Source organism: Nilaparvata lugens, chromosome 1 (genome assembly GCF_014356525.2).
Source record: "Nilaparvata lugens isolate BPH chromosome 1, ASM1435652v1, whole genome shotgun sequence".
In the NCBI taxonomy this organism is placed as follows: Eukaryota; Metazoa; Arthropoda; class Insecta; order Hemiptera; family Delphacidae; genus Nilaparvata; species Nilaparvata lugens.
In genome coordinates, this window is record NC_052504.1 from 12,349,509 (window position 1) to 12,375,574 (window position 26,066).

The window sequence follows — 26,066 nt, forward strand, 5'->3', positions numbered from 1 at the left end:
GTTAACTTGAGAGAGAATTAATTTTGTAGTTCAAACTTGTCAATCTCGTACCGCCAAAACAAAATTTTAAACTTGCCGCCTTTTAATGTCAATAAATCAGGTTGAATAAATGAACTCGTTTGAATTGTAACAATAGTTTATTTAATTTTTTATAAAGTTTTGACAGTGTACAAATTAAATAATCAGATTATAACTTAAAATTTAACTTTTATTTGGTTGATACATTGAATTATATAACTCAGATTTCAGTAGCATTGAGATTTATTTGCTCTAGGTAAAGGAAGTTTATAATATATCCTGTTTGTTTCGTACCTTTTTCATCTGAGATTCCACGAGTTAGGACAAAAAATTTGGTTGCTCCACATTTATTGGTAAAATTCTAATTAACAGCTTATTATTTCATTTATTTGTTCAATTAAACATAAAGTAGAAAATTTGTTTGTTAATGTAACTTTTGAAAGTGTCAATTTAAATTTTTAAGGTGTTTAAAATTAAAAGTGGAATCTTAGGCTAAATTCACGTGAGTAAAAATTAATTAATCTAATCTATTTTCAGAAAATCAGTAAAATTTGTTCATTATTTTAAAAATTAGGTCTTGTCAAAAAGAAAACATATTTCAGAGTATAGGTTTGATAGTAATAAGTTTTTTATTGTGTAACATTCTTTTATTTTGTAAACTTGAAAAGTTTTCAATAAAAGTAATCAGATGCAATGTATTTTATTTATTGCCTACGCATTGTCAACTTAATGAAAATAGTAAATTTGTTAGTTTAGGATCCAGAGTAGAATGATGAATATTTTTATTAGACAAGAGGCAAAATCCTTCTTGGAAAATAAGAGTATCAAATGATTCTATCTCTGAAGTGGGGTTTCGGTGCCGATACAATAAAAGTAGACACACGAAACGCCCCAATCTTTGAATATTAGTTATTAAAACTAGTACTCACTGTGGAGCGCTTTCAGATTTTTTGAATCCGAATTTCAGTGTTGAAAATGGATTCTAAAAATCCGAAAGTGCTCCACAGTGAGTACTAGTTTTAATAACTAATATTCAAAGATATTAGACTGTAGTGTCGCTAAAATAGTTCACAAAAGGAAATACAATATAATGAAATGAGTATGCAAAAAGAGTATAAGAAGTAGTTAATTTTTTCGAATAGCTTTTTTGAGAGAGTACGTGTAATCAATATTTTGGACCACCATAATGTGTTATGTTCCGCTGCTCCATTCGCCTCTCTGTGCCCACATCAATTCTTTCTGATCTATCCTTTCTCAGCTGTTCAATTTTGTGGGGCTCACATCTCCTTCTTTCCTCTTCCTCCCCGTAGATCACACTCCGCACTTTTCGTCTGAAGATTTCTCTATTTTTAATCTTCTCCGCAGTGATGCCAGCCACCCTTATCACAGTCCTTCAGCGTCTTCCCACAATCATAGATTAATTATTACTAGATTAAAAAAGTATTCTATTCTATATGGTATAAGCCATAAGGCACAAGCTCAAATAATGTAATGTTTTATCGTAGGACATTCCTAACAGACCATGTTTCATTCAACTTAAATAAACAATCTGTAAGTGCTCTGCAGAAAACTCTATGTGCAGGTTGTACAAAAGCCGGTTAAAATTTAACCGTGATTAATTTCACGAAAACCAATCAGAGAAAGCCTTTTTTGATGAGACGGCTTCTCTGATTGGTTCTCGTGGGATTAATCACGGTTAAAATTTAACCGGCTTTTGTGCAACCGGGCCTAAGAGAGTCACTTTTCCTTATTTCTAGTGGTTTTTTTTTAATTTCATTCATACAAATGAATGTAGGATTTTATGATTTATTGAATTACTTGCCATCAACCCCTCCTAGAGCCTCAGCATCAGTGATTTGCCAAGTTTTTTTCTCGATGCGTTTCTTCTCAAGCGATGTGAAGTAGTAAGCAGTCGGGATGATTGTGTCGTTCCACACCCCATTCGCTCCCAGAAATATGTCCTCCACGTTGGCTGCTTGGAACTCAATCACTTCTGCTAAATCTCCTGAAACAGAAAAGGAAAAAAATACGTTTTGACCTCTTACTCCATGGTACAATAGGTAACGTGCGGGAAAGTTTTAATTAGTTGCAATATAATATGAAAAAGTCAATATTCAATCGTTTCAACTACTGATTTTAGGAAATTGTCTACTTCAACAATAATTAATCTTTGACTCAAATCAAATTATTTTATTGTAGAAGGCTCTTGAGATCGTCAAGAGTATTAGAATAGATTGAAATGAATCAGAAATTGCATTTATTCAAATTCTAGTTAATAAATAATTATTATTATTCAACATTCACAGCATTCAATTAGGATTTTCGTTTGTTAATTAATATATAATTTATTAAGTATATAATTATTAACTATTACAATAGTCAAAAATTCAACAACATTCAAAACATTAAATATCGGTAGTTACAAAATCACAGACTGTTAACAAAAATAAATCAAAATGGACTACATTAAATTGTCATATTAATAAAAAAAATGTAAAAACTTGAAGTGCTCTTTTATTAAAACATTTCAAAAGCTTTAAAGTTTACATCATTGGTTGTGTACAAGTTTTTATATTGTTTTACTAATTTGAACAAATTAGCCCATATTAGTGAATTGATTTTATAAATTGTAATAGTATTAACGTTTTCATAAAATATTTACCTCATAATCAGGATTTAACAACAGGAATTTTTTAATTATATTCAAAAATAAATGTTACTAATCTTATTTACAATATTACATGAAGGAATATTGAAGGTAGGCTAAACTATATCCGTATAAACCGAGATGGTAGGTACTTGGGCATAGAGAAAATATAGTATAAGAAGATATCTGTATGTATGTATTTTTTTGTAAATAAATAAATGAATATCCCATGGTGTATATTTATTTATTAGATAGAACAAATAATACCATGGTGTTTTTTTATTTATTTATTTGGATAAAGCAAATAATACCATGGTGTATATTTATTTATTGGATAGAGAAAATAATACAATAGTCAGAAACGAAAAAACAGACTTGTCAAAAACTAAGGGTATAGGGCGTTTATGTTGAAAATTTCAATGTTAACTCAATCCAATAGTCCTAGTAGTTTTTCTTCTTCGTGAATCTATGTGAGGCTGGTAGAATCTTATAATTTTCCGTTCTTGCACTCTCACCCGGCCAACATAGTTATAATAGACAGTAATCGGCTTGAATTAACGAAAAATTGGCTTGAAATATTCCATTTATTTATTTATTGTACAAAATACTAAAATCATAATAATAAATATGACATTGAAGGAAAAAAAAGACTGAGCCTGTACTATTCCAAAAATTTTGATAAAATTTAATGTTGTCCAAAGTTTGAGGTGGGTGGATGGCATCTCAAAGGATGCTGCAGAACTTCTTCGCATCAGGAATTGGAGAATGAAGGCAAGAGATCGTGATGGATGGAGGCGCAGTATTGAGGAGGCCAGTACTCGATTTGGGCTGTAGCGCCATCGAAGAAGAAAAAGAAGAAAGTTTGAGGTTATGATGTCACACACTGCTTTGGCACTTGATTTTTGATCCAGGAATAATGATTTGAAGATTTTGAATTTTGAATGTTGACATAATACTTTAAATGAATCACAGAATGTATCACAATGAATAAAAAACTTTAGAAATAATACACTTATTTGAAAAATATGAAATATGGATCTTAAACGACCTTTTATACCATGAGTTATCTTCTCTACCATCTTTTCTCTATGGGTCTCAAAAAGCTTAGAGAACATTGTTGCCGACCTGCCAGTGTAGCAGCCCAGGTGTTGTTGACATAGCTGTCGCCAAGGTCGGCAGTGCGGCCCTGCCTGAAGTCGCGCTGCTGGCGCTGCAGACTGGACAGCAGCTGCAGCTGCGACAGCTCGACAGGCGAGAGTGCAGCCGCTATGGCCGCTAGAACTGTGCCAGCGCTCACTGCCGTCTTGCCCTCGCTCACCACGCCCCACTCCTCAGGGCAACTGCTCATTTTCGCACCCTTCGCTCCCAACGGCTGCGACGCTGGCGTTCTACAATCATAGATCAGGTAGTACCGTAGTGTTTCTGATATGGTATGAATAATAAAAAGGTTTATAAAAATATTTACAGTGAATCACTATATAGTGAGGTCCAATCCATGACAGTTGTAATGTCAGTCCAATCCATTGAGGCGGAGATTTCAGAGAGATGCATGAAGCCACACACAGAGCTACAGACTGGTTAAAGCCGCTAAGAATAGAATTGTATGGCTGAGGGAGAATAACTGAATTTTTTTTTTTATTTTAGGCTTGACCTGAAACTGATATTTTATGTTTCTGAATATGAGGGTCTAAGACCTGATTTTTATTTCCTAAAACAAATGTCGATGTTGGCATCGAAACCATACGATTGAATGAATGAATGGCAGTGGAGAAAGATACGATCTTTGCCGATTTTCTGCCCTGCCACTGACTTCTATAGAGGATAACTGATACCGGTATATCTCATGTAATATCAACTTTTCATTTTTTTTATATCTTTTTTTTCTTATTATATAATATATATAGTATTATCTTATATCATATCAATAATAATCAGTTATATTTCATTCGTCAAGAGAAAATATTTCTCAATGATCAATTATTAATAAACTTTCAGAATAAAGACTGAATATTTTGTTATGGTAATTAATTATATTTCTACATTGTTAAAAAGATTATCTGGCAACGTGTGACCATAAAATTTGTCTTGAAACTTTTCTAGGAACTTCATCTATGCATATGAACTTTAATCCTCAACCACACAAATCAAACCCAGCTACATAATTAGCTACATCATAGCAAAATAACACATCCATTAATCATCAGATACTGTTTTTGGTGAGATGAAGTGATATTTATTTATAATAAATACAGGAATAGTATAGTAACAATATTCTGGTGCTTAATTATTAAATCAGCATTAATGCAATTTTGAATAAACCGTGAGTGAAAATAACCGGGAAAATGTTTCTACTTACATTGGGCTAAATACTGTCTGAGGACATGTCATGCTTTCGTCGCCTCTTTGCCAGGGATCAACTGTGCTCGACAGCATTCGATGTAAAGTGCACTAGAACAATTTTGAAAGTGCTCAGTTTTAATTTCGAAAGGTTAGAATAATTGTCAAAGCTATTGCAATAATTCTAAATGTCGTCTAAATTGCTGAAATAAAATATCTACATAATAATATTATCTAAAAAATAATATTATCAGGTAATTGAAGAGACTTGAGAAATTGTCAAAAAATTCACTCCATTTAAATCAATCAATCAAATTTCATTTATTCAAGTAGTTGCATATAAAAGACAAGCTTCACAACATTGAATCGTCACAATCAATAATAAACACTGAAAATACAACAGTGCAAGGAGGAGAGGTCAAAAAAACACTGCCTCTAGGAGACCCCCTGGAAGAAATTGATTAATATCAGTTGATTTAAAGGAAATTTTTATTTTGTAATAATTCTATGATATGTAATTTTCTTCCCTCAAGATATCCACATATTCATAATTTTCAAAAACATTCAATCATTTAGTAAAAACTATTATTTCTAAAGAGCATGCTTTCGTGTGTGCCCCTGTGAAAATAATAATAGTTTTTATTAAAATAAAGTGGATTTTTTGACAATTTCTCAAGTCTCTCCAATTATGGGTAAGTTCCACAACATCAATATTTACTTTACAATAATATCAATATTAATAATATTATCAGGTATTGGAATACCATTGATCTACTTGATCTTGGGCTACATTTGGAATTTTTATCTAAGTTTGGAAAATGAAATTTGATTCGAATTGGATGTCTTTGAAAATGCATGTAGCATTCGTTTTGTTTCGAAATGCAATTCCAATTATTAGCGTTTCCATCTCTTTTGTGTCAGATCCCCCTTTCTCTTCATTCATTGTTTCTGTTTTCTGACATTGAGGTTGACATTTTGACGATGGTAAACTAATGAGACAGACCCATTAGCATTATGAATCATTCTTTAGCCTACCATTATCACAATCATCATCATACAGATGAAGAATATTCATCAAGCAACTTATGAAGATTCTTCTCAACTTCACAGATTATAAGAATACAAATTGAATCCCAAAATTTAATAAGAAAATCTTAAATTAAATTAAATCTTTGATCTCAAGTCTCTTCAACTATTAAAAAGTTGTAATTTGGGAATATTAGAAGCAGCATTATATTGCGCCAATTAAAAATAAAAATTTCATTTTTTTACAACCGAAATTTGGTAACAAGACTTAGTGATTAAATTATTTAGAAACATTAATAGCACTCACCTTTTCTACGTCGTTCAAAACATTGAAATAATGGTACCTAGAGCTGACTGGAAGAAGGTAGTCAAATAGAATTTGTTGTCTGTAGGCTTGGAATCCCGATATTCGATAAGGAACTGCTATCAATGTCAAAACATCTGGATCTCTTTCTATTCCGTCTACTCGAAATCTGAAATATAGCAAAACATTTTTCAATACCGTACAATCATATTCTGATTCCCTGGGAATACCCTGGGTATTGTCTGTCTTCTTAGAGATTTCGTTCTGTATATTTCCTGATGATTTATTCAAGTTTTATCAATATTACATTAAATTCAGTTTAGAAATTTGCATTTAAATTACAACCAAGAAGTTGTAGATTTCAAATTTTGTTAAATCATATTAATTTTCCCTACAATCTGCTATTACAGCATCATTATTAATTTTTAGTCCAAGGAAAACTTGGCATCTTTCCTTTTGTCAATTAATGAAATAGGAACTTGAAATTAAATTCTACAATAATAATCAGCAAGTGATAGAGTCATAAGTCTTAGCCTTTTGAAAAATTGAATTAATTTTACAATAATTATTGGAAACGTGTTTTCTTTGCAAATCTTTAGCCGGAAATACAAGCGTTTTTAAATTCAAATGTTTTCAAAAATTAAATTATGCACTGTGCAGATAAATTTTTAAATAAACATAATTGTGGTTTTGAAATTGACTAGATGTCCTGCGATAATAAATTTAGGACATAGTGTAATGTTTTTCTACTTCACTAATAGCCTATAATAGTAGCCTATTAAATTTATTTTCGTAATTATATATAAATATTATTCATAATGCAAATAAAATAGTATTCATCAATTTTGCAAATATATCACAATAATACAATTGAGGTTTTTATCAACTCACCTATGTAACAGAGTCGTAGCAAACATTTTCATATCCATATTGAATCCTGGAGCTGATTCAATCTTCCTGATTATTTCTATTAGAGTGTCCATTGTTCTTGGCAGAAGTTGTTTGGGTGGATATTCATAGCACTTGGTCAAATGTTCAGGGATTATTTTTTGTAGATGAACTTTAGCTAATTAGTTGTAGAAAAAAGAAAAAAAATCCGACATCAGCCCAATTTTCAAGTTATCCAAATAATCAAATCCGTGTGAATACAAGATATCAATATTTATAACATTACAAAATCATACTTTAATAGAATTATTGTATGTTTCTATTCAAATTTTCCTTCAAAGATAAACTATGAAAACTTTGCAAAAATATCATATTGTCAAATAATATGAGCTACCCTTCTAGTTTCTGTTTATTTTTGTTTATAACACTGCACTGTAACGGATTTCAACCAATTACATCTGAATTTACTTCAAGAAGTAAAATTATTGTTGTAATTCATCGTTTTTCAAGTTGTTATGTCTCCCAGCTTACAGAGATATAACTTACAAGTTCAAACCTGGTTTCTCAATCAATCATTCCAAAACTAACGAATCCATAAACTTTGCTCTCTCAAAAATTGAGTTCTAGATTACGTTTTCAGATCTAAAAAGGGCATTAAGTGTAAAGGGCAAGATTTTCCAGTAGTTCCCCTCATAGTTGTTGTCGGGACAGTAAGAAAACTTACTTTTCTAACATTCATTGAGTTTAGCCTTGCTGTATTAGAAAACTTTGCCTGCAACATTTTCAAACAATTATATTCTATAAAACAATGAACTACAATTATATAAATTATATTTTGACTCAACTAGGATGATTTATATCGAGCAACTATCTTGATGATTCATTATTCTGATAAATTTCGTTATTCTATTAAATTGTCGGTACTCACTAAAAGCCGTTGATACGGTTACAAAAAACAGCCGTAATATAAACGTGTTGCCAGCCATTATCAGTGGATATAGTCCTCTTGAAACATAGCACTCTAATTCGACACCTGCTCTGCTGTGTCATCCATTCCAGACTGAGATTAGATAAGAGTAGTGTATAGTAAGTGAAAATCTCACACCCACACTGGCAGTGATACTAACATCTAGGAGAGTCTCTACTTGTTATTCATGCAAATCTTTTGTCATCAAATTCCTATTTGAAACCTTCTTCTGTTACAGCTTCATGCTTTTGTCATATTTGTGGGCTTGTATGGTTTATTGACGACTAATTTCCGTTTCATTTCATGAAGGTCATCTAAACATCAGTTTTCAACTGAATGTTTTGAATATTCATAGCTGAAGTATTGTTTTGTTTCCAAAAATGTCATCATTGAAATTTTTGTAAAACTTTCAATCACTAATTAGCAAAAACTGGTATATTCCACTCAAATTACTAGTGTCATTTTTTTAATGTTGAGCATTGTAACGAGCTAAATTTCTTACAATTTAAATGAAAATTTCAAAACAAATATTAGAAAAACAAAACACGTTAATATCTTCAAGTTAGTTGAATTTATTCAATAGTTGGATGGAGTGTATTTAGGATATCACAATTTAGCAGACTAAAATGTCATTATAAAAGATATTTCTGTCATTTGCAGATAGGTATTATAAAAGCGTTGTTCTCATCCTTGAGAAATTTGTGTACCAATTAGCACTAAAAAATGAAGATTAATAATAAATCGTTAATATTACAGTGCTAATCCTTATTTATTATTTCCACTATCTGCTTTCTAAGTAAAGATTATTATAAAGGTATTAAAAATAAACCTTCTGGTAAAGTTATTATCTTCTCGCAAAAAATGTAGTCTTGCTCTTTTTCAAAATCAAGCAAGTAAAATCAACTATAAACTATATTGCTCATTTGTGTAACTGTTCAACCTGTGAAAGGTATGTTTCTTTGAATACAGTTTGAAGGTATCATTCATAATTACTTATGGTTTGGATTTTTTGGAATAATAAGTATTAATCTACTTTTTTTAATATTAATGTTGTTTCATTAATTCGTATTCAATACCAGCTAACTCCTGGCAGACGGACCTGAGAGTCATAGCAATAAAAAAAATAAAAAATTAACTTACCTTTTCGGCAATCATATCAATGCATTTTGGCCGAGCAGAATAATGAAGACGTTTCAATTGTATCTGACGATACTAATATGCTGTATGCTGATAGATCTACTATCGTGCTCTTTTTTCCTTCTAGTTATCAAGAGTAGGCAATCTTCTATATTTTAAGTTATCTCAAAAGAATCGCCGTTGTCTTTATAGATTGTGACCATAGCCTACTAGAAATTCTTCTAGTATTTCTAAGAATTCCTAGTAGGATTTTTTCTGACTTTATAATCATACATCACAGTTGATTTCCATCTATATAGTAGCCTATTTTTGATTGAAACATCTTTTTCCCTAATTTATGTTTCTATTGGGAATACAAAACCAAGATTATTGATAACTCAAACTAAGTATCCAAGGTATTAAGATGGTTGAATTATTATTATCAAACCATGAATTTTTAATTATTAATCTAGTTTCAATAGGCTCCCATTATTAGAACAATGATTCAGCTCTTGATGACCATGAAATTCTCTAAAGTTTGCGTTGCTTGAATTTGAGAATTGTTGCAATTTCAGATTCACTCAGATGGTGACGAAGGTGTTCCGGTATTTGCATTAAGAATATGATTCTGAAAATGTGTTAATAATTCATATCATCGGCTGGCAAAGCTTTAAAGATATACCATTCCTAATATTCTAGAATGCTCATCATCTATTATTCTCAATTAAAATCAATATCAAATGCATTATTGAAAAATTGGGTGAAAAATCAGGCGAATTGCTTAAAGTAAATTCGTTTTATTTTAAAAATGTCTTAAATTATCAGATATTCTAAGCTTGCAAAACAATTCTACTCTATTTCTTCATAATTACATATAAAAAAATGTTGATTTTAGAAGTATTTTATTAGATTTAGTTAGAACAAGGATTCATATAACTACTGATGAATACAATATTATTACCGAGGGTAAAACTATTTCTCCTGAATACAACTTATAAAGGTGAACACAAATGTGTTGAAATTTGGAGTCTTAACTATGAGGAATAAACTAAACTAAACTTAGAAATAATATCTATCAAACTCTAAGATAATACAACTCATTACTGTACTGTTGATTTTTCCCAATAATAACTTTATAACAATTATTGATAGGAATATCGGCTAGCAAACAAGTTTATATACTTCGCTTTTAAACAACTTATTTCAAATTATATTTGACTTTGGCATACAATGCGAACGCGGAGACAATCATTTCAATCTGCATTATACTTTTTCTAAGCATAAAATCTCTTTACTTGTATGGGCTACTTTATTAAAATTAATAAAAGCAATATAAAAATATGCAATACCCTTTCATTTGAAACATTTAAAAAGGGAACTTCATATTTTTATATTGTTTTTATTAATTTTTCTAAGCATTATATTAATTTGTATATTTCATAAATTGTGCATTGTTGCCTTTTGTCTATTTTTATTGAATAAATTTGATTTGATTCATGTCATAATACTGGTTTGTAGATGCAGTACTTGTGTGAGTTTTTTATTCGTTATTCTTTTTCATAGTACTGTACGCCCTACCCTATTCAAATTCATTGCTGTTTACGCGGTACTTGATCACTTTCTGATGCAATAATCTCTTAGCTAGTCAATTCATCAATTAATATTAGTTGTGTTTGATTGTGCAGATTCTTGACAATCTCAATAACCTGATGGATACAGTAATACTAATTATCGAAGTTGAATGAATTTCAGAACTCATCTCACTATATAATTCAATATTGAGCGGAGTGATCATTCCATTCTTGTGATTTCTGTCAACTAGCAGTCTATTTTCATTTTTTTATTTAGTCTTTAAATCATTAAAATTACGATCAGGAAATTCAACTGAGATATTTTTTGAACAATCAATTTTCAATTTTGAGTAGAATGCTGAGAGCGAATGCTATCAGTAATGGGCTAGCAATGGCTTTGATAACACAGCTGTAGCATGTCAGCCCCTCATGACTGATGGTGTACTTCACCATGTCAGGATATCTGCATTCATTTTCTGAAACAAATTTTGAGTGTTAAATTATCTATATTTATAAAAGCGAAATGGCACAGATTCGTTCACTCACTCACCCATTCATAATCAACTGAACTACTGAACCAAATACGTTCAAATTTAGAATGTGTATTCAGTTGGCCTTCTAGAGACGCACTAAGGACGGAATTGAAAAAAATCCAAGAAACGTCAAAAATGTACGTTTTTCAGCGTTTTTCTGCGTTTACTCAGCTTTTTCAAGAACTAACATGTAAAAAATGTTCACATTTGATAAACAGGCTCAGCTGAGGTGTAAAAATGCTATAGATTTTTGGAATAACGCCTAAGTTCCGCTCAAAATCGGCGGTTTTTTGCGTTTTCTACGATATTTCAAGAACTTATTGACAGGTAATGTTCAAATTTGGCACAGAAGTCTAGCTAGGGTCTAGAAATTTTGTCTTTAGTCGATTCCATAACTACGCCAAAGATACGCCCAAGATTGGCGGTTTTACTGAGTTTTTCTAGCTTTCTTCAGCGTTTTTGCTGCGTTTTCTCAGATTTTTCAAGAACTTATTGACAGATATAATGTTCAAATTTGGCACAAAACTTTAGCTATTAGGGTCTAGAAATTTTGTCTTGAGACGACTCCAGAATTACGCCCAAGATAGGCAGGTTTACTGCGTTTTCCACATTTTTCAAGAACCAATTGAGAGAAAATGTTCAAATTAAATACAATAGATTGTACAATGGTGTACAATGTTCTATAAGGTGTTGTCCTTGAAGGACTTTGAAATCACATCAAAGATACACCTATCTTTCAATATCGGCGTTCATTTGCGTTTTCTTAACGTTTTCTTTGCGTTCATCAAGAGCAAATGAACATAAAACGTTCAAATTCGGTTCAGATTTTCAGCTAGGATCTAGAAATTTTGTGTTAGAAAGGCTTCAACATTTTTCCATAGATACGCCCAAAATCGTCGTTTTTCTCTATTTTATGAGAATTGATTGACAGAAAAGTTTGAAATTTGGTGTAGTGGTTCAACTAAAGTGCAAAAATATTGTGTTAAGAATGCTTGAGAATAACGCAAAATTTATTTCCTGAATCGGCGTTTTCCAGCGGTTTTTCGCGTTTTCCAACTCTTTCGAGAACAAATGAACCGAAAACGTTTAGATCGGTTAGAACAGAGGTTCAGCTAGAGTCTAGAGAGATTGTATGGAGAGAGCTTCAAGATTCTGCCAGAATTATGAAGGATAACTGTGCTTGGAAGTCTAAACTCGATACACAAGTTCTGTTTGGATAATGGCGGTGCTACTTTCAAGTTCTTTACTTTTCGACAGTTTTCAATGCATTCTTAAATATTTCTCAAGTGGATTGGAACTTGATAGGGTGGAACCCCCAAATTTCTTGTCAAAAATTAAATGTTCTGATCGAAATCGTTCACCAAATTATCACACATTTTTTTCTAATTAGTTATCGAGATTGAATATTTTGTTCGTTAATTATATTCCTTCACTATCTGCTTTTTGGAATGATATACAAGGATAGCAACACCAATGTTGATGTAATACTGCTATTATAACGTGGACCTCACTTTAAAATACACAGTTAGCCAGTGAAATGGGAAGATTCAAATAAGTAACTGATTTTTTGAAAATTAATTTCAAAATGTAATGCTTATGAATATAAAGAAAAGAGCCATTTTCTGTACAATAATTGGAAAAGTTATTTTTTGAATAAAACATTTGCCAAATGTCCTCCATTGGAATCTATGCACTGCTGCAGCAATTCTTTGAGGATATCAAAGTTTTGTTAAATCTTTGCGTTAGGTTGTAATGATCCAGAACTTTCTTAAGCCACAACTTGGCCGTTTTCCAGTGAATTGTACACACGATGATCCAACAAGATTGGGCATCAAGCCACACTGCAAGAGTTGCCATGAATGCTGTGAATGCTTTTTCTCCAGGTTGCGTCATTTCCCGAAACGGGGATATCCCTTGGCCCTCTCGCTTACTAGACTTGACAGCCTGCGACTTTTTCCATGAGGTTACTTTAAAACAAGAGTTCTTCAGAACGATCCACATAGAACTGTTTTAGCCCTAAACCAACGGATTCGGGACAAATTTGATTGAATATCAGTCAAAATGCTGCAAAATGTCATAAGAAACTTCCAGGCCCGGCTGCAGCAGTGCATAGATTTCAATGGAGAACATTTCGTAAATGATATAGCCTATTCAAAAATTATTTTTTTCACTTATTGTATATAAATGGCTACCTTTTTCTATTTACTAGCTGGCCCGGCGAACTTCGTACCGCCAAATAATTAATGCATCTCATGACAAACTTTAGCTGGATGCACACCTGAGGAGGCGCGATGCGGCATTTTGCATCCAGGTGCTTCTTGCTTATTGGTTTGAATGGAAGAAGTCACACACACTTGTGTGTGTGTGTGTGTGTGTGTGTGTGTGTGTGTGTGTGTGTTGTGTGTGTGTGTGTGTGTGTGTGTGTTGTGTGTGTGTGTGTGTGTGTACTCTCCCAGTTAACGGAATGACTGACTTGAAATTTGGAACGTAAGGTCCTTACACTATAAGGATCCGACACTAACAATTTCGATCAAATGCAATCCAAGATGGCGGCTAAAATGGCGAAAATGTTGTCAAAAACAGGGTTTTTTCGCGATTTTCTCGAAAACGGCTCCAACGATTTTGATCAAATTTATAACTGGAATAGTCATTGATAAGCTCTATCAACTGCAACAAGTCCTATATCTGTAAAAATTTCAGGAGCTTTGCCCTATCTATGCAAAGTTTGATTTTAGATTCTCAAATATCAGCCTTCATATACAATTTGAACAAAAAATTTCAAGTGGAGAAGATTGATCATGAAAATCTCTGCAATTAATGTCCAGTAACATTTCCACCTAAAATTGAAAATAAGCTTGAAATCCGAGAAAATGTGATTATTAAATTGCAAACTGTCGGCAAATGTTGGTTCTATTGAATCATTCACTACGAAGAGATAGCAGACCTCGTGTGTTTCCAGCGTTATTGACCTATCACCAGCTGTCTCATATCTTTGAATAGTAGACTTGAGATGCGCGAGGACACTAGCGTCAGGTGATCAATTTTCATAACGGCAAGGAAAGTTGTGTGAGTGCGCCACACCAGGTTTTTAGATAATAAATTATAGTTGAATGCAGCTTGCTGGGAAATTGAATAGTAGTATAAATTATCTTCTTGCTGCTGATTTTCCAGTGGATATTCTAAATTTACAGCATTTGGAGTTCTACGACCCAAGTTTGGACGTCGTTTGTACCGCGGCATTATTATTAGAATTAAAAGTTTGTGAATCAGTGGAAAGAAAATAGAAAAACAGATCTACCGACGGCTGTTGGATGACGCAATGATTATAACAGCTGATTTTTATTGCTGTGTATGGCCAGCTCATAAATCTTCTCCCATAAGGATTAAATGTAAACTTTGAAGGACCGTAGGAAAGAGACCTGAAGTCAGATCATCAATTTGTTAGGCCATAAACCTGCTCCTGAACATAACAAACACAGCTAAAAAAGAATCGTCAAATTCGGTGCACACATAAAAAAGTTATTGAACGTCAAAATTTGAGGCTCGATTTTTATTTATATAGATATTCAATATCGGGGACCGAGCTTTGCTCTGCAGTACAAAAGCATAAAAAAATTATTAAAAAAGAAGAAATTATAATAACATTCATAGTTTTATACAGACATGTTCTATCTAATCACAGTAAATAGACCATTTCAAAAAGATGGATCCACTGGAATTAATCAGGATTGAAAATAACCCGGCTTTTTTGCAACCGGCACTAAGTACCTGATTGAATGATTACAAAAATTCAACAGCTGTCATAATTTTGACACAGTCCCACACACATGAACTCGCTCACTCACTTCCATCACCAACAGCCGACGAAATAATTATTATCATCTGTTTTTCCAAGGATGGATAATAATTATCCTTTTAATGTCCTTCAGCGGGTTTTCTCAGGGATGAGACCTAGTGCGATCGAATCTTTATATTATAAACCTTATATCATTCCTTAAACCTTATATGAATCTTATATCATTCGCAGATGACACTGCAGCTGTTTTCTATGGAAAATCGTGGATCGAGGCTCATGAATTGCAGAACAGAATTGTTTTCTCATTAAAAAATGGTTAGACAAAAACACTTTGAGCTTGAACATTGATAAAACCAATTACATCACCTTTGCACTCAATACAACTGGTAAACCCGACGAAAATATGAATCTGAGACTACATTCAAACTGCAACATGAACTTCAATAACTGCACTTGTCCCATAATAAAAAGAGTAACAAGCACAAAATATCTAGGCGTCATAATAGATGAATATTTGAAGTGGGACATCCATATCAAATTTTTATGCAAAAGAATCAGTTATCTTTCTTATAAATTCTACGAAGCAAAAAAAATTCTAAACTCAAGTCATCTTAAAATGGTATACTTTGCACTGGTACAGTTCATTTCAGTATGGTATTTCAGTAAGGGGGGGCTGTTATAATTCCCACTTGGAAGAGCTTTTCATAATTCAAAAATCAATCATTAAAACAATCTTAAATAAGCCTAGACTTTTCCCAACCAACCTGACTTTTGAAGAGTTTAACGTGTTGACAGTTAGACAGTTGTATGTAACTAATGTAGTGAAGTACATATTTAAATATAAAAATAATTTCATTTGCACTAATAATACTATCAATAATCAATACAATTTAAGACCCACCTCAAATAAGTACCTAATCTATCATACTAACATTGAAAATATTAGAAGACAACTCATATATTTAAGCACTAAAATTATAAATAAAATTCCTGAACAAATTATTAGCTGTGCCAAGATAACAAAAAAAGTAAAAACAGATATCAATACTTGGATCAAAATTAACTACTTCTTCTACCTTTGAGAACTATAATAAGTTAACAGTGCATCCCTTTCCCAATCCTTTCCAAAAATTCCAAGGATCAAAAGCCTTCCTATGACATGGATAGCCATAGTTGGAAGAACTTTTGATCCTCTACCCTTCTTCACCACATAACATGTATAAATTGCCTTCTAATATTGTAATGTGTTCTCATATTCATGTTATTTATTTTATACTGTAATGTTTTTTCATTGATGTAATTAATTTTTATTTCATATTGATGTATTGATGTATCTTATGTGTGTGTGTGTGAATAAATAAATTGAATTGAATTGAAATTGAAACCTACTATGTTCTGAATTTAGTGAGAATCGTTGGAGCCGTTCTCGAGATCCGTAAAATACAAACATATAAACATCCAAACATCTAAACATATAGACAGAAGCTGCTCGTTTAATAGTATAGGATAACCATAAAATAATAAAATTTACTTTTCTTAAAGAATTAGTTACTTATCTTCCCGTTTCACTGGCTAACCATTTGTATTTCCCTCTTCTGTGGTCTATGTGTAGCGTTTGGGTGCTCAGCGTCCTCTATGAGACAACATGTGAACTACTTAATACAGTCATTGTCGACCGTTTTTATTGGTGAACAGATTGTTGTATTTTTCTCATTTAAAAGAAGATAAACAAATAAGATACATATTTCAACAATATAATGGCTTGATGAAATGTGTTTTTCACACATTACAATTGAATTGAAGTATGTGAGCTGTTTTTTTTAGCTGAAAAATGAGCATCTTCTATCGCCAAACTCCAAACTCTCGCCAGAATTTTGTGTGATTGAACTATGAGTAGGCTACTAGACCGAACTGTATTTTTAAGAATGATAACAGTCACGTTTATTTGGTTTACAGATGCCGCCCTGTTTTGTATCTGTGTACTTGACTGTTTGTAGTCTTTGTACAGATGGTTAAGGAGATTGACAGAGATGGAACGCTGACACCTTACAGGGCGTCATACGTAGATCAAAAAAAAAACGTGAATGTTTTCATTCTTCAAATAATAAAATGACCTTAGAAAAAATATCTGATCGTGCCCGATCATCTAAATTACATTTCGATAAGATTTCAAATTTACATTATTCTGACTAGTTTTCAAATCAACCCATCGTTCAAAACGATACGTTTTCAGCTAGTCAAGTTCTTATATTGATAGGTATTTTCAATTAATCGAGTTTTTTCATTCATTATGTCAACTTTCCACCATGTCAAATTTTTAGTTCTTAAAGTTTCTATTTTCAGTAGGCCTATGTCAAGTTTTTAGTTTGTCTAATGCTCATTTTGTCAAGTTTTAGTTGGTCAAGTATGCAAGTCTCCAGTGTGTCAAACTTTCAGTTCCACAAGTTTTCAATATTTCAAGTTCCTAGTTTGTCTTATTTTCAATTCGTCAAGTTTCCAATTCAACAAGTTTTCAGTAAGTCATGTTTTTAGTTTTTGTCAAGTTTTTAATTCTTCTATTTCTCAATTTTCAGTTTGGCTCTGGTTTTATTTCGTATGAAGTTTTCATTACGTTTTAGTTTGTCTTTGTGACGAAAAATAACGATCGATAGTCGTCATCTATTGAGTCTTGGGAAGTGTTATTTGTCGCCATCTGAAAACTCACCTCTGCATGCGAAATTGTTGGCTGCCATTTTGGAAGACGGGGCCGCCACAGAGATGTAATAGGGCAAGCACTGGTAGGCGTACACATCTGAGCACACTTCGTCTGGAATTCTGAGCTCGTAGGCCTCGGAGGTGACCTGTCGGCAGGAAGAGTCGCTGCTTCCCCGCGTGCGATTCGCATTCGGCCACGGGCTGCTCCTTGAATAGCACACGCTCAGCGGCACTCCTTGCGATTGGATCTGTAACAGGATTGCCAACTTACATCAACGTACTGCTTTATACCACAGACAAATAATCTAGGTATCAATCCATAATATAATAAAGGAAAGAATCGGCTTATGCATGTTGTAGGGGAAAGGTAATTCAAGAATGACGCATCATCACGTCTGAACTACTGGGTTGTTTAACTTATAATTTGGCATATGAATTCTCAATTAACCGAGGACGGTTATAGGCCTACTTTAAATTTAGTACCGTACTTCAAGTTTTCAGTTCGTCAAGTTTTTAATAATTAAACCCTTGCGGAGCACGCTGGGTTACCTGCTATACTCCGTACAAAATTACTTCTGACTTGGAGTAATAGGCGGCGCAGAGAAACGTAGGGAAATCAGCCAATTACAGTAATGGATTGAGTCATAGGTGGAAGCGCAGTTGCCAATTTATCAGTCGTCTGACTGCTTTCAGACAGGAAACTTCGCATGTGTAGCATGAGCACATGAACAGTCACTAGAAGTTGGAGAACACTGGCCGCTTCAAAACGGCAACATCGCGCCTCTGTATCCCTGTCGATTAGAATTAGTCGAGTCAGCGTTTGCAGAGAGGAAACTTCGTAAGTTTAACATGATCGCTTGAATATTCACTAGAAATATTAAAGAGAACGCTGGCCGGTTCAAAACGACAACATCGACGCCGTTGTATGCCTACCGCTCTATGCCTTCTCTGCTGCGCATGTCCATTCCAAGTGAAAAGTTATTTGTACAGAGTATAGTCATTATAATAACCTAAAGACAAATAATTGAAAGGTATCTTTACTCTATGATTTTACCATAATAACTTTCATTATTCGTCTACGATTTTACAGTTTCAAGGGTTCTATCTCAGAACAATAATTTTGGTGATTTTTCCGTGTGTTTCGACATTGTTGTAAATGAATAAAAAAGTCAAACTGTCGACACATTTTCTGTTCTGAAAACTGTGAAGGAAATATAAATTATAGGGCACTTATCAATTACTATAGGAGGGCGTAACATCATCTATGAATGTATAAGTAACATCAAGTTTTTCTACACATCACTATTGAAATGAATTAATGAATCTTGTTAGGTTATTGCTCAATTGAAATAATTTATGACTGATAAAGGTGGTATACTGTAATGAATTGCCCGAAAATCTTAGAAATATCCACTAGACTTGGCAATTATTAATCTTTGGTTGTTTTTTCTACGTTCAACTAAATAAACTAAGTCAATGTAAGAAATTTTGAAACAGGTAATCTCAATAACCAATCATATTTTTTTATTCAATTCTCTTTTGCTTTCCAAGTTATTTTCTTCTATAAGCAATAATCACAGAAAAAGAGCCATAGAGGCATGGCTAAACTTGAATTATTTCCAATCGTTGACTTTTATACAATAATCAACTTCATATTATAAATTATATTTTCGAACACTTCATACGCTAGATTCAAGTTTATATATTACATCCCTGATTAAGCTGATTCACGACTCACACTGGCGCACAAGGAATCTTCCTTTTGCCGGTGTTTTTGCCTCACCTACTGTACTTATGCATGTGATCATAAATTGAATCTTCATTTTAAAACTATTGTTTGTAATGTAAAGGATATCATTTCGTTATTATATCCAATTAAATAAATGTATGTATCTTGATTTAAGTGCAGTAGCATATACTTATATTTATTTTTTGTAAAGCTTTTTTGTATTTTGTTTTTGGCAAATAAATTCATTCATTCATTCAATCATGAATTTTTTGAAAACTCTAGCAATCTGTTATTTGTATGGTTACAGATAGCTTGAAATATTTTAAATACTTACTGAATATTAAAAATATTGTACGGTACTGTATTTCAAATATTTACTGCCATGAGCTTGCTATGCAAAGTAGAGCATTGCCATTAATATCTGGAACTCCCATAATCTGAGTCTTTTGAACTCTCATGAAATTTGTTTTCCAAAGTGAAACAATTCAAAAAGAAGCTAATGCAAATAATAGATTCAACAACTAGTGCAGCTCACTTTCTTAGTGTTCGGTAAGTAAAAAGGAGGATTATAAATATTTAGACCACCATCTACTTACATTAGTTGATAAAGTCTTGACAGAAAATGGTTTTTGTTTTCCACTCTCACACTCACCCGTATTCTGGCATTTGATGATTTGTAGAAATAGTTAGCATGAACTCTGTAGTAATGTATCCCTGAAGACTGAAGATAAGCAGTGGTCTGCCTACTGTTGTATGAAACGCCAACCCAACTAGAGCCACACGTCGGATTGATAATTGGCTTGTGCACTGAAATTAAAGTAAAACAAAGTACAGTATATTATTTATAATAAATTGTGATGTTATCTTATACTTTTACAACAGTACTCACGATTTTGTTGGTTGTCGGACGCGTTTGGTGGCACTGAGGCACATCCTCAGTGTACAAGGAGTAGCTAGATAGATACTAGATAAATCTGAAGCATAGGATGTGGCTCAGTGCCATGAAACGCGTCCGACAAGCAACAAAATCATAAGTACTGTTGTAAAAGTGTAAGATAACATCACAATTTATTATCTTTAATATCAACAGTTCAAGAAGAATGAAGACAAAAGGAGAAATTATTATTTATAGACTTAGAATATATCTTTGAAAAAGATTATCAAATCGATTCACAATATTATTTCTACTTGAAAAAATTATCCTGAAGTGAATATATGAAGGCTTGAAAAAATGAAACTTGAAAAAATGAAACTTGAAAAAAAATATAAAAAAAAATATATGAAACTTGAAAAAAAATTATCCTGAAGTGAATATAAATGAAGGCATATATATTCAATTACATATATAATTGTATATATCTATTTATATAATTGTATATTTCAATTATATATGCAATTGTATTATTGTACACTAATCTTTGAGGAATCAGTAGATTATACTTGAATACACTTCAATTGAATTCATTCATTCATTTTCAATTATATTTAGAGACGAATTCCTTTATCATCGTAGGTTTATATTATAGGTACCGTAAATTATATAAAAAATACATTGTTATCATCATATTATGATATTTTAAAACTCAATGCTTAAGCTATTCTAGAACCAAAACAATAGGAACTTAATCAATCGTTATCCACCAGCTTCTAGAAACCTCAATTCCAAACAAGAAACAATATCATATTGTTTGCTTTCAAAACTGATACAGTACTATCATTCCTCAGAGTTTGAACAATTTTAATTTTTACCATTTTTTCAAAAATTCATGCATTTCATGAAAATGCAACTCTCCCAGATTTGGTTGATATTAGAGGGCTATGGATAGAGGTTGATCTAACAAGTGTCGTGCTACATAATATGAGACGTTTCACTACAATACAGAGTGAGTTATTCACTGAAACATAAAATCTTTCTCCCACTCTCAAATCAGAGAAATCACTCATCTTCAAGTGCTTATAACTGAAGAATAGGAGTAAATTTCGCCAATGTGATGACATATTATTGTTCCCCTCGTCAAGTACCTATATATAATACCAACGTGCTATCTACAAGATAGATCATCTGCTTTTAAAAGTGTACTTTATATTAATGTTTTTTTTCTAAAAATACGTTACCTTCACTTATCCTATCAACCAGAGGATTCACCGAGTTGGCAACATCATTAGGCGTTAAAACAAACACATCTTTGTTAACATTCTCCGCATAATCCGAGAAACGTTGTTTCGAGTTTGGTGCAAAGAAGAGTAAAGTAACATCTGAAATATAAAAAATAATTTAAATTATTACAGTATTTCCATAGAATTATTAGAAAATGAAAAAATCTTTATTAGGCGGGAAATTAGTTATTCTTTATTAGAAAAGGAAAACAAAGTACAATCTTGAAAATAATCATAGAGAAACAATAGCGCAAGTAGATATCCCATGGTATAGGGCATTTATGTCACAACTTTTACTGTTATCTCAAGCCGATAGTCCACGTAGTTCTTTCCCGTGAAGCTGTGTGACACTGGTAGTCTCTCATATTGTGCCGTTCATACACTCTCACCCCAACAAAACAGTAAAATTCGACAATAATCAACAGTAATCAGCTTGAGATAACAGTAAAAGTTGCGGCACAAACGCCCTATACCATGGGATTTCTACTTACGCTATTGTTTCTCTATGATATAATTAAGCCATAAATAGAAAACACGACTGTGAAATTTGATTAAAACCATACAGATGAAAACGAACTAGAGACATATACAAGCTGAAGCATTTGAAGTATAGATTTTAATAAATACTGAGAATCAAATACTGTTAGCAAATATTGAGAATTAACATTGGAAATCGGAATGCTATATTATTTGTGAATGAACTCTACCAAAATAATTTTGTAATAGTCTAAAGTGAAACACACCCCCCCAAAAAAAACAACCTGAAAACTGTTCCGAAAGTTCTTGAATTCTCCCTATTTCCCATGAAATTTCTAAATTTGTTTATTCCCTATTGTAGTACGCTTTTTGTTTACGTTGGTATAGGCTCTCTAGTAATCTTTGAATTGAAATTCAAAATAATAATACTGTACAAGCAAAGAGTTATGATTAGAAATGTTCAAAAAATTCAACAACCTTAATTAATTTAATTGTGCCTTATTTGCAATATTGTTTTTACACGGTGATTGAATTCACTGAAAAGTTCATTTAGCAAAATATAAAAGCGAAATGGCATTGATTCACTCATTCAATGAGTGAACCACTCATTCACTGAATCACTCATTCAATCTCATTCTTTATTGTATTAAAGATAAAGGAAAGAATTTGCTTTTAAACGTACGGTATAGGAAATTCACGAATGGCGCAGCATCACGTCTGAACTACTGGGCTGATTAACTTTATTAAATTATTTTATATTTCAGTGGGCTAAGTTTTTAATTAGTCCGTTGCGGAGAATGGATTACCTTCTAGTAAAGTCACTGGGCTGATCAACTTGAAATTTTGCATGTAGATTCTTAATTTACCTAGGATAGGCCTATTTTAAATTCTTCAATATTTAAGTAGGTCAAGTTTTCAGTTTGTCAATCTTTTTTATAGTTGGTCCCTTGCGGAACACAGGTTACATGCTAGTGAATTATAATTTGAAGCCACAATAATATATAATAATAATAATAATAATGCTTTATTTTTTCACTTATTCATAACAATACAATATTATACAGTATTATTCTAGCATACAAAGCTTGGCTTTCGCCGTCAGCTCGAGTTGAGTTATTTTTCAACAAAATTATTGTAGATAAATTGAACATTCAAACTTAGATTAACATTATGGACAAAATACATGAATACATAATAGGTCATTAAACATGAGTAAATAATTTTTTTTTTCATTTTAATAGGATCAAAATTTGAACCGTTTTTTCTTAACCATAATTTTGTAAATAAACGTTTAGGTGAGTTGTACAATGTGAAGCAAACATTATCGAGGATGAGCTTTCATTTTATAATTTTGTCAAGATCCACAGATATATAAGACTAGAACCAAAGTATTGACTGAAACGATGAATGCTGAACATTATTACACACATTAATTACAGCTACAGATTACAGCTACAAAATACGCACGAATTTTTATCATATACCAAATACTAACAATCTTCAAAACAATATATTTTATTTTATTTCAATTTCAATAGTTAAAATTCTCTATCAAGAACCATCGATACTTCCAAGCTCTTTTACAAAACTCGACTAGCCCTTTCCAATTTCCTCCATTAACAACTTCTAAATACTCATTCTCAGATAGAGTTGAACTACCCAGCCACTCTCGTCTCCACTCTCCTAAGACTAGACACCTTGCTACAAAATGAAACGTATCTTCTCTTTCGCCCGAGTTACACAGTGAGCATATTCCACTTCTTCCTTCGGTCCATGGTCTGTCATTCAGGTAGAGCATTTCCCCTCTCACTTTCATTATCCAACTGATGTCTGGCAGTGTATATTCCTCCTTCAGATAACCGTTATCTAGCAAATTCACACTTACGAGCTTTTTATAAATTGTGTGGAATATGGCTGTGTTTGCTGCACTTCTGAACTCTTCCATATTTTTTAACTTACTCAACTTCCAAAGCTTATTAAGTTCATCTTTCCAGTTGAGCAAATTGTTCAGACTCAGATCAACATCAGCACTCAGTCCTTGCCCCATATCAAGCCAGCTCTTGTACCAAAATACTTTACTTTCAACAACTTCCATTGCCAGTAATTTTGGCAAGCGCCAATCTTGCATTGTCATGACCTTATTTATATAGTTAAAGTGCAATCGGAGTGTGTAATCAAAGAGTGGCGGCTCTCCAGTTTCCAAAAATAAAATATAACTCGGTGTATTGTAGGGCAGATTAAACATTCTCTTAATGAAAAAACGCCATAATTTCTCCACCTGCTCATACCTTCTGTATCCCCACACCTGAGCACCGTATACCATTATTGCCCTTGACACAGTCCTATATAAAATCCATTTGGCTGATAATGGAACCCTCTTATTGTTATCAACTGCTCCCAGCCAGCATTTAGACCTGCTTTAGCACTACTAAGTTTTTCTTCAAGATGTGGGGTCATAATAAGCGACGGTGTGATTAATACTCCCAAGTACCTATATTCATTCACCTTCTCTATCCTATTTCCCTCGAAATACCACTTTTCCTGTCTTCCTTCTCTTCCACCTTTTTTAAAAACCATAACTTTTGACTTATTCAAGTTCACTCTCAGATTCCACCGCTTGCAGTAAACTTCTAAACTGGAAATCATATCTTGGAGTTCTCTTTCCGATTCAGCAAGTAACACGATATCGTCCGCGTACATATGAGCAGTTTTATTCGAATATTACCTATTCGTGCTCCTCCTCCCAATTCTCCCTCCAAATCATTCAAAAAAAGAGAGAATAGAAGCGGGCTCATTTGACAGCCCTGTTTTAAGCCTACTCCTGCACTGAACTCTTCCGTAAGCCCATTCTTACTCCATACTCGTGCAAAGGTTCCATTATTTCCGCAATAAATATTTCTAATAGCATTTATGAGCTTCGATGATATCCCCATGCATGAGAGCTTGTAGAAAAGTGCTCGCCTGTCTACCGTGTCGAACGCGGCTGAAAAGTCGACGTAGAAACAGAAGAGTGCACCAAATATGCTACCCTACCGTGGGTGAATGACCTCTCCAACATTCAATTTCAGGGTGGTCATTAATTTCGAAGCCTTCTCCTCAATTTTGAGGAGACCTATTTAGCATTTCCAGGTATTAAGACAACCAGAGGATCAGAAAGGACAGGCCCATTGTTAGAACGCATGCATGAATGCATAATTGTGAATGTGTAGTTTGAATGGCATGTGGGAAATGGCATGTTTCATAGGATGACGACCCAGAGTGAGAGTTTCAGGGTGGCGCCCATACAGAAACCATTATATTGGCAAATTATCCATTGAATTTAATGAATTACTCATTATATGATTATTTTTAATTTCAAGTACTTTATGTAAAGAGCAAGTAGACGAAGAGCTCAAGAGTTTACCTCGCTTTCGACTAATTTTCAAGTTGGCTATCGATAGTAGCACAATAATATATATAGAGTGTATGAAAAATAAACAACAAGAAGTGACTTTTCAACACGGGATACGAAATTCACGAATGACGCATCATCACGTCTGAACTACTGGACTGATTAACTTGGCATTTTGTATAAAGATTCTCAATTTACCGAGTATGGTTATAGGCCTATTTTAAATTCTTTAATATCTCAGTAGGTCAAGTTTTCAATTAGACCCTTGCGGAGCACGGGTTACATGCTAGTGAATTATAATTTTGAAGCCACGATATAGCCTATAGAGTGTATAAACAATGAAAAAAATATGAACCGTATCCTACAAAACCCTTGATCTTGAATGATCATGAATTTAATTTTAAAAACATGCATT

General features: G+C 32.8%; 2 protein-coding genes across 3 annotated transcripts in view; both read right to left on the minus strand.

Moving 5' to 3' along the window:
* LOC111043365 overlaps positions 1-8,329 on the minus strand; it is a 30,335-nt gene extending 22,006 nt beyond the window's left edge. Inside the window, exons 1-6 of one of the 2 annotated variants that reach the window (XM_022328291.2) lie at positions 8,149-8,329; positions 7,224-7,398; positions 6,336-6,501; positions 5,022-5,113; positions 3,791-4,053; positions 1,841-2,023 (exon numbers count right to left, since the gene is read on the minus strand). In XM_022328291.2, the coding sequence (XP_022183983.2) occupies positions 1,841-2,023; positions 3,791-4,053; positions 5,022-5,113; positions 6,336-6,501; positions 7,224-7,398; positions 8,149-8,206 (937 nt within the window). In that variant the 5' untranslated portion in view covers positions 8,207-8,329. Of the gene's footprint in view, positions 1-1,840; positions 2,024-3,790; positions 4,054-5,021; positions 5,114-6,335; positions 6,502-7,223; positions 7,399-7,944; positions 8,087-8,148 lie in introns of those variants that run through there. The other variant, XM_039430365.1, reaches the window with a different exon arrangement.
* A 1,941-nt stretch (positions 8,330-10,270) lies between these two features.
* The window catches only part of LOC111043364, a 41,274-nt gene continuing 25,478 nt past the window's right edge, over positions 10,271-26,066 (minus strand). Inside the window, exons 14-17 of the mRNA XM_039419879.1 lie at positions 21,742-21,882; positions 20,279-20,433; positions 17,908-18,145; positions 10,271-11,350 (exon numbers count right to left, since the gene is read on the minus strand). Coding sequence (XP_039275813.1) covers positions 11,208-11,350; positions 17,908-18,145; positions 20,279-20,433; positions 21,742-21,882 — 677 coding nt within the window. The 3' untranslated portion in view covers positions 10,271-11,207. The remainder of the gene's footprint in view (positions 11,351-17,907; positions 18,146-20,278; positions 20,434-21,741; positions 21,883-26,066) is intronic.